General features: G+C 49.4%; 1 protein-coding gene across 16 annotated transcripts in view; it reads left to right on the top strand.

Annotated features, from left to right (window-relative positions):
- Positions 1–9,789, top strand: part of SUGP2 (SURP and G-patch domain containing 2) — a 42,918-nt gene that overhangs the window by 492 nt on the left and 32,637 nt on the right. For all 16 annotated transcript variants that reach the window (XR_010110855.1, XR_010110854.1, XR_004667843.3 and 13 more), the window contains exons 2-3: positions 2,298–2,429; positions 7,156–8,763. Coding sequence is in view for 8 of the 16 variants with exons in the window: in XM_034945251.3 (XP_034801142.1) it covers positions 2,298–2,429; positions 7,156–8,763 (1,740 nt within the window). In the remaining 8 variants the exon portion in view is untranslated. The remainder of the gene's footprint in view (positions 1–2,297; positions 2,430–7,155; positions 8,764–9,789) is intronic.

Raw genomic sequence — 9,789 nt, 5'->3', positions numbered from 1 at the left:
GCCCGCCCCGGGCTCCGTGATGGCGTCGCAGGCTCGGCCCTCTGGCTGCGGCGGCGGCCGCGTCCCCGCCGGGTTGGCCTGGGTGGCCGGCTGCGGCCTCCCGGGCCCGGCGCCCCCATTTCCTCGCCCGCAGAGGCCGGGAGACGGCGGGCCGCGTCCACAAAGGCTCATTGGTTCAGTCGTTCATTCATTCCTCCCGAACTCGGAGCGGCCCCCGCTCGAGAGGAGATAACGGCGCCCAGCGCTGCATCGGGCCCTTGCCCTCTTTAGAACCGGTTCAGCCCCCACACCAGCCCCTTTACTGGCTGCCCATTCCATAGGTGGGGAAACGGAAGCACAGAAAGCTTAGGATCGTGTGATTTGAACCTGGGTCACCTGACCCGGGAACCCTGCCCTTTGCCAGCAGAGAACAAGGGGGCGCCCCGGGAAAAGGGCTGAAGGATGGGACTGGGGGAGGCGGGTGGGGGCGGCGGTGATCGTGATGGGAAATGGACCCTACTGGTTGTCTCTTGAAGTTGGAGGTTTTGCGAAGCGGGATATCTTGATGGTTAAGGATGCAGCCCCTGGACCCCAAAATGTTGCTTAATCTTTTTACTCATTCTTCGGGGCTTTGGATGCACGAATGCCCTTTTTGCCAGGTTCAAATCTGGGCTTTCTGGTCTTGAATGGGTCATTGAGTCTGTCTCCCTTTGCCTCCTCACCCTAATGTCATTCATAACAGGACCCGCCTCTTCAGTGGGTGGTTGGGAGATCGCGCAAGGACCCAGCGCAGAATGAACTGTCACTAGTTCATTGTCATTGGTTGGGGGTCCCGCCACTCACTGTCGAGAGGCTTCTTTTAGAAGGGAAGGAAGTTCTCAGAGCCTCTGTGCCCTGCTGAGTCTGTGAATGGGAAAAGAGCGATCCTGGGCCAGGCGCAGTGGCTCACGGCCTGGAATCCCAGCACTTTGGGAGGCCGAAGCGGGCGAATCACTTGAGGTCAGGAATTCAAGACCAGCCTGGCCAACATGGTGAAACTCCATCTCTACCTAAAATATAAAAATTAGTCGGATGCGGTGGCGGACTCCTGTAATCCCAGCTACTCAGGAGGCTGAGGCAGGAGAATTGCTTGAGTCCAGGAGGCGGAGGTTGCGGTCAGCCGAGATCATGCCACTGCACTCCAGCCTGGGCAACAGGGAGAGTCTCAAAAAAAGGAAAAAAAAAAAAAAAAGATTGATCTCTTCTTTCCTAACCACGATTTGCGAGGGTTGTGGTCCCACCCTTCCTACTCTGTTATGCTCAGTTATGTGTGTTGGTTGACACCTTCCTCCAGCAGATAGAACTGCTTTCACAGAGCTGCTTTTAATGGATTCCAAGGAATTGGGCCCAGAGAAGGTTTGTCTTGCTCCTTTTCAGCCAGCACACACCTGTGAACTTCGTGAGGGCAGAGACCCCCTTAAAAGAGTCCAGACAAGGGATTGCTTGGGCAGATTGCTTGAGGTCAGGAGTTCGAGACCAGCCTGGCCAACCTAGCAAAACCCTGTCTCTACTTAAAAAAAAAAAAAAAAAAAAAAGATAAATAAAAAGGGTCCAGCTTGCCTCTGAAGTACCATGCGACGATTATGGATTACTGCCTCCTTACTTCGAGGATTAAGTGAAATAGAGCAGGTTCTGTGAGCACGCATTTTTTTTTTTTCTTTGAGACAGAGTCTCGCTCTGTCCCCCAGTCTGGAGGGCAGTGGCATGATCTCGGCTCACTGCAACCTCTGTCTCCCTGGTTCAAGCAATTCCCATGCCTCAGCCTCCTGAGTATTTGGGATTACAGGCACGTGCCACCATGCCTGGTGAAATTTTTTTTTTTTTTTTTGAGACGGAGTCTCACTCTGTTACCCATGCTGGAGTGCAGTGGCATGATCTCGGCCCACTGCAACCTCCGCCTCCTGGGTTCAAGCAATTCTCTTGCCACAGCCTCCCAAGTAGCTGGGATTAAAGGCAGGCACCACCATGCCCGGCTAATTTTTGTATTTTCAGTAGAGACAGGGTTTTGCCATGTTGGCCAGGCTGGTCTCCAACTCCTGACTTTAAATGATCCGCTCACCTCAGCCTCCCAAAGTCCTGGGATTACAGGTGTGAGCCACCACACCCAGCCTGAATTTTTTGTATTTTAGTTTCATCATGTTGCCTAGGCTGGTCTCGAACTGCTGAGCTCAGGTGATCCGCCCACCTCGACCTCCCAAAGTGCCAGGATTACAGGTATGAGCCACCGCGCCCAGCCCCAAGTTGTTGCTCTTAGTGTATTTTTTTCTCTCTCACCATAGGGCAAAATAACATGGCAGCCAGACGAATTACACAGGAGACTTTTGATGCTGTATTACAAGAAAAAGCCAAACGATATCACATGGATGCCAGTGGTGAGGCTGTAAGCGAAACTCTTCAGTTTAAAGCTCAAGGTAAAATAAAGTGTTGTTGTTGTAGTTGTTGTTTTGGTAGGGGTGTATCTTAGGGCCAAGGCAGGAAGATTACAATACCTTGGGCAAATAATACCAGTCCTCTGATCCTTAGTTTCCTTATTTAGGAGGAGATAAAGGTTTTTATTTTGGTTTGGTTTCTTTTTTGTGATAGGGTCTTACTCTCTCCCCCAGGCTGAAGTGCAGTGGCGCAGTTTTAGCTCACTGCAACCTTGAACTCCTAGGCTCAAGCCATCCTTCCATCTCTGCCTCCCAGAGTGCTGGGATTATAGGCATGAGCCACTGCACTTGGTCAGGGGATAATGTTTTGATCTGTCAGTCATCATTATGTAGTTATCTGGAGCTTCTCACCGGATATCCTCCCCGACCCACCTCAAGACAGTTTTGTTTATTGTTTGTTTGTTTGTTTGTTTGTTTTGAGACGGAGTTTCACTCTGTCTCCCAGGCTGGAGGGCAATGGAGGGATCTTGGCTCACTGCAACCTCCGCCTCTTGGCTCACTGCAACCTCCGCCTCCTGGGTTCAAGCGATTCTCCTGCCTCAGCCTCCTGAGTAGCTGGGATTACAGGCATGCACCACCATGCCCAGCTAATTTTTCTATTTGTAGTAGAGATGAGGTTTTACCATGTTGGCCAGGCTGGTCTCGAACTCCCGACCTCAGGTGATCCACTTGCCTTGGCCTCCCAAGATGCTGGGATTACAGGCATGAGCCACCGAGCCCAGCCCAGTTTTGTTTTTTGGTGTTTTTTATGTTTTTGTTTTTTTTGTTTTTTGTTTTTTTTAATAGATATGGAGTCTTGCTATGTTGTTCAGGCTGGTCTGCAACTCCTGGGCTCAAGCGATCCTCCCACCTCTGCCTTCAGCATGTTGCGATTACAGGCGTGAGCCACTGCTCCCAGCCCCAAGACAGGTTCTTGGATCCATTTCCTGGCTCCATCCCCGTCACCGCTGCCCAGGTTTAAGCTCTACTAGTTCTTTTTTTTTTTTATTTGAGACAGAGTCTTGTACTGTCGCCCAGGCTGGAGTGCAGTGACGTAATTTTGGCTCACTGCGGCCTGTGCCTCCTGGATTCAAGCGATTCTCCTGCCTCAGCCTCCCGAGTAGCTGAGATTACAGGTGCCTGCCACCATGCCCGGCTAATTTTTTTGTATTTATTTTAGTGAAGATGGGGTTTCACTATGTTGATCAGGCTGGTTTTGAACTCCTGACCTTGTGATCTGCCCTCCTCAGCCTCCCAAAGTGCTGGGAGGATCACAAGGTCAGGAGATCGAGACCATCCTGTGAATGGTGAAACCCCGTCTTTACTAAAAATAAAAAATAAAAAAAATTAGCCAGGTGTGGTTGTGGGTGCCTGTGGTCCCAGCTACTTGGGAGGCTGAGGCGGGATAATGCCGTGAACCCGGGAGGTGGAGCTTGCAGTGAGCCAAGATTGCTCTACTGCACTCCAGCCTGGGCGACAGAGCGAGACTCCATCTCAAAAAAAAAAAGAAAAAAAATGGCCGGGCGCAGTGGCTCAAGCCTGTAATCCTAGCACTTTGGGAGGCCGAGGTGGGCGGATCACAAGGTCAGGAGATCGAGACCATCCTGGCTAACACGGTGAAACCCTGTCTCTACTAAAAATATTAGCAGGGCGTGGTGGCGGGCGCCTGTAGTCCCAGCTACTCGGGAGGCTGAGGCAGGAGAATGGCGTGAACCCGGGAGGCGGAGGTTGCAGTGAGCCAAGATTGTGCCACTGCACTCCAGCCTGGGTGACAGAGCAAGACTCCGTCTCAAAAAAAAAAAAAAAAAAATTTATCTGGGCATGGTGGCATGCGCCTATGGCCCTGGCTACTTGGGAGGCTGAGGCAGGAAGTTCGCTTGTGCCCAGGAAGTCGAGGCTGCAGTAAGCTGTGTTTGTGCCATTATACTCCAGCCTGGGCCAAAGAGTGAGACCCTGTCTCAAAAAAAGATGGCCAGGTGCAGTGGCTTACACATGTAATCTCAGCACTTTGGGAGGCCAAGGTGGGCAGATCACCTGAGGTCAGGAGTTTGAGACCAGTCTGGCCAACATGGTGAAACCCCGTGTCTACTAAAAATACAAAAATGTGGCAGGCCCCTATAATCCCAGCTACCCAGGAGGCTGAGACAGAAGAATAGCTTGAACCCAGGAGGTGGAGGTTGCAGTGAGCCGAGATTGCACCACTGCACTCCAGCGTGGGTGACAGAACGAGACTCCGTCTCAAAAAAAAAAGACAGATGAGGGGGCCGTGGGTGGGAGAGGACTAGAAACCTAGCAGTATGCTAGGTGATTCTGGAACATTTCTTTGTTGCAAAGCAGTCTATCGTTTAGCCTTTCTCTGTTTCTCTGCTCTACTCTGAACTTTTCATCTCCTCATAAAGGGTATGAGAAAATTCTCTTGAGTAGAATCCAGCCATCACTCTCTGTCACTAATGTTCCCTCCCTAATCATGCCATCAATACCAATCATCAATACCTGGGTTATCACAGTGGATTTCTTGCAGGAACATCCACGTCTGTGCTCATCTCCTTTAATCTGTTCCCTGCGCAGCAGCCAGTGAGATCATCCCTCTGCTTAGAACTCTTCACTAGCCTTCTGTCTCTCCCAGAGTAAATTCCAGAGTACCACTGAGGGCCCGACTTGGATCTGGTACTCCTTCTCCATTTGTGTCTCTTATATTAGTGGTTCCCTAACTTTGTAGCATGTTAGCGTCACCTGGGGGCCTTTTAAAAACCCTGATGCCCAGGTCATGCCCTTATTTAATTAAGTAAGAATGTCTGGGGAGGTGGTCCCTGGGGCTCCAGTAGCAGAGTTTGGGAGCTGCCTTCCTACCACTTGGCCTTTCATTCCCTGTGTTCCCTTCTGTCTACATTGGCCCCCTACTGGTCCCACCTCAGGGTCTTGTCCTCATTCCCCCTCTGCCTGGAAGGCTTCCCTTTGTAACTGTACAGTCTGGCTCCTCATGCCAGGCCACTGCTGCTAGATAAAGTGTCAGAGCTATGCAGCTGGGCACGGTGGCTCATGCCTGTAATCCCAGCACTTTGGGAGGCCGAGGTGGGCGGATCACAAGGTCAGGAGTTCCAGACCAGCCTGGCCAATGTGGTGAAACGCTGTCTCTACTAAAAATACAAAAGTTAGCCGGGCATGGTGGCGGGTGCCTGTATTCCCAGCTACTCAGGAGGCGGAGGCAGGAGAATCGCTTGAACCTGGGAGGTGGAGGTTGCAGTGAGCCGAGATCGCACCCTTGCACTCCAGCACTCCAGCCTGGGCAACAGAGCGAGAATCTGTCTCAAAAAAAAAAGAAAAAAAAAAGCGTCAGAGCTACCCTCCTTGACTAGCCTGTCTCAAAATGTCATTGCCTCCTCAGGTTCCCACGTGCTTGATTTGTCTTCTTGGTACTTAACTTGCATCTGATATATTTTTGTTTATTGTCTGGCTCTCTCAACTGACAAGTTTGGAAGAGTTCTCATTTTCTTGCTGTAACTTCAGTGCCTAGTACAGTGCTTGCGCACAGTAGGTGCCCAGTTTGTACTTGTTGAACAAGTGAACTAGGATTTATATACGACTTTGGCTTCCTGTGGCCTCTTAACCTATTGCTACCTCCTGGCACCTCTCCTTCCCTGTTCATTTGATTTTTTTTTTAACTAGGTCATCAATTCTGATTGAAAAGCTAGAAAGAAAGGCATTCCATGAAAACTCTCCCTGAGGCCCACTGTTCTCATATGCCCGTAGTTCACTTCTCTTCCTCGCTTCTTACAGTTTCTCCATGTGTGATTAAGCAAATGCAAGTACATCTTCCCCTCCGCCCTTTTTTATTTTTGACAGAGATAGGGTCTCGCTATGTTGCCCAGGCTGGTCTCAAACTCCTGGGCTCAAGTGATCCTCCCACTCGGCCTCCCAAAGTGCAGGGATTATAGGTTTGAGCCACTGTGCCTGGCCCATTTCCCCTTTTCTACATGGAGAAGGACAGAATTGGGCACTGTTCAGTTTCCATCATGGCCTCTCTTGATGTATCTTGTTAAGCTTCTGCCTTCCCTCCTGCCTGCCTCGGTCTGTGGTTTTTCAGCTCCAGAGAGAGGGTTGATTGGCCTGGCCGACCTTTCCGAGGGATGGGTTCAGCCAGCTTTGGGTCAGCTGTGGTGGGTGTGGTGTTAGCTATGGTTCCTCTAGCCTCACGGTGGCACTGTGGGCTGAGACTTCCTTCTAAGAGGCAGTGAAGGCAGGTAGCCTCAGTAAAACCTGTCTGTTCTGAGATAGAAGTAGAAACACAGAAGTGCTCCAGTTGCAGTAAAAATATCCAGGTTATTTGGGGACCAAACACCCTTTCCTCAGACTAAAAGAGGGATTGTCAACCCAGATGGCTAGAGAGTAGGGGGATCTGAATGAGCGAGGGCTGTTGGTGCCAACTTAGAGAGTCTGTGTCTTGCCCGTCAGGCTGCTGCTGCCCAGCCTGGGTTGACGTCATCAGGGCAAACTCAGGCTTGGTGCTTATAGGTCTTCTGTTTTAGTAAGTAGTCGATCCATATTTTTAAGTGACACCACATGCATTTTAAATGTTGGCAACAAATACAGATTGGCAAAAAGCACTGAGGTGTATAAAGCAGTTTTGCTGCCTGGTGATCCGTGGACTGTTTGTTTGCACTGTTTGCATTCTCTGGTCTAAAGTATCTTTTGGCTTCTTTTTTTTTTTTTTTTGGATGGTTTATTTCAGATCTCTTAAGGGCAGTCCCAAGATCCAGAGCAGAGATGTATGATGACGTCCACAGCGATGGCAGATACTCCCTCAGTGGATCTGTAGCTCACTCTAGAGATGCCGGAAGAGAAGGCCTGAGAAGTGACGTATTTCCAGGGCCTTCCTTCAGATCAAGCAACCCTTCCATCAGTGATGACAGCTACTTTCGCAAAGAATGTGGCCGGGATCTGGAATTTTCTCACTCTGATTCTCGGGACCAGGTCATTGGCCACCGGAAATTGGGGCATTTCCGTTCTCAGGACTGGAAATTTGCGCTCCGTGGTTCTTGGGAACAAGACTTTGGCCATCCAGTTTCTCAAGAGTCCTCTTGGTCACAGGAGTATAGTTTTGGTCCCTCTGCAGTTTTGGGGGACTTTGGATCTTCCAGGCTGATTGAGAAAGAGTGTTTGGAGAAGGAGAGTCGGGATTATGACGTGGACCATCCTGGGGAGGCTGACTCTGTGCTTAGGGGCAGCAGTCAAGTCCAGGCCAGAGGTCGAGCTCTAAACATCGTTGACCAGGAAGGTTCCCTCCTAGGAAAGGGGGAGACTCAGGGCCTGCTCACAGCTAAGGGGGGTGTTGGGAAACTTGTCACATTGAGAAATGTGAGCACAAAAAAAATACCCACCGTGAATCGTATTACTCCCAAAACTCAGGGCACTAACCAAATCCAGAAAAACACTCCAAGTCCTGATGTGACCCTGGGGACAAACCCAGGGACAGAAGATATCCAGTTCCCCATTCAGAAGATCCCTCTGGGGCTGGATCTGAAGAATCTTCGGCTCCCCAGAAGAAAGATGAGCTTTGACATCATAGATAAGTCTGATGTTTTTTCAAGATTTGGGATAGAAATAATCAAATGGGCAGGATTCCACACCATAAAAGATGATATTAAATTTTCCCAACTTTTCCAGACTCTCTTTGAACTTGAAACAGAAACCTGTGCTAAAATGCTTGCCTCATTCAAATGTTCCTTAAAACCAGAGCACAGAGATTTTTGCTTTTTTACTATCAAATTTTTAAAGCACTCTGCTTTGAAAACACCCAGAGTTGATAATGAGTTTTTAAACATGCTTTTAGACAAAGGTGCTGTGAAGACCAAAAATTGCTTTTTTGAAATCATAAAGCCTTTTGACAAGTACATAATGAGACTTCAAGACCGGCTTCTGAAGAGTGTCACACCTTTGCTTATGGCCTGCAATGCCTACGAGCTAAGTGTCAAGATGAAGACCCTCAGTAACCCCCTGGACTTGGCTCTTGCCCTAGAAACCACCAACTCTCTCTGCCGGAAGTCTTTGGCCCTTTTGGGACAGACATTTTCCTTGGCCTCTTCTTTCCGGCAGGAGAAAATCTTAGAAGCTGTCGGCCTGCAAGATATAGCTCCCTCACCTGCTGCGTTTCCAAACTTCGAAGACTCCACTTTGTTTGGGCGAGAGTACATAGACCACCTGAAGGCCTGGCTAGTCAGCAGCGGATGTCCCCTCCAGGTTAAGAAAGCCGAACCAGAGCCGACGCGAGAGGAGGAGAAAATGATTCCTCCTACGAAACCTGAAATTCAGGCCAAGGCTCCAAGTAGTCTGAGTGATGGTAAGGAAATCAGCCAAAGTTTCTATTTGTTGTTTTTCGTGTTTCTTTGGTAATGTCTTTTATTCGAGATTTTTTTACACAGAAGTTCTTTAGCCAATTGGAAACATATCAGGATTTTAGTAGAAAACGCACATTGGCCAATATATGTCTGCCATTCATTCTGTGAATGTGTATTAGGAATCTGCTGTTTACCATAGAAGTCTTTAGACAGCCGGGTGTGGTGGCACACGCCTGTAATCCCAGCACTTTGGGAGGCTGAGGCGGCAGATCACTTAAGACCAAGAGTTTGAGACCAGCCTGGCCAACATGGTGAAACCCCATCTCTACTAAAAATACAAAAACTAGCCGGGTGTGGTGGCACGCACCTGAAATCCCAGCTACTTGGGAGGCTGAGGCAGGAGAATCCACTTGGACCTGGGAGGCAGAGGTTTCAGTGAGCTGAGATCACCCCACTGCACTCCAACCTGGGTGACAGAGCAAGACTCTGTCTCAGAAAAATAAAAATTTTTAGACATTTTTAGGTCAAATACCTCTCTGGGAATTTGGTAGAAAGCTGTGGCCATTGCCAGAAAAAATGCTCATCTATTCATGCACAATTTTACCTATATCATCCGGGGGATTCGTACCTTTCTGCAGCCAAGGTTAAGAACGCTTGTTCCTTTTTTTTTTTTTCAACCTTTGAAAAAAAAGAAGGGTTGACTTTCTTTCCTTGTTTTTGTTTTTTTGAGACAGGGTCGTGCTCTGTCACCCAGGCTGGAGTGCAGTGGCATGACCATGGCTCACTGTAGCCCTGACCTCCTGGGCTCAAGTGATCCTTCCGCCTCAGCCTCCTGAGTAGCTGGGACTATAGGCATGTACCACCATGCCTGGCTAACTTTTTTTGTATTTTTTTGTAGAGAATCATGTTGCCCAGACTGGTCTCGAACTCCTGAGCTCAAGTGATCTACCTGCCTCAGCCTCCCAAAGTGCTGGGATTATAGGTGTGAGTCACTGCACCTGGCCTGGAACCCTTGTTCCAACATGTCC

The sequence above is a fragment of the Pan paniscus genome, chromosome 20 (genome assembly GCF_029289425.2).
Source record: "Pan paniscus chromosome 20, NHGRI_mPanPan1-v2.0_pri, whole genome shotgun sequence".
Classification (NCBI taxonomy): Eukaryota; Metazoa; Chordata; class Mammalia; order Primates; family Hominidae; genus Pan; species Pan paniscus.
This window is presented reverse-complemented; position numbering and strand designations above follow the sequence as displayed.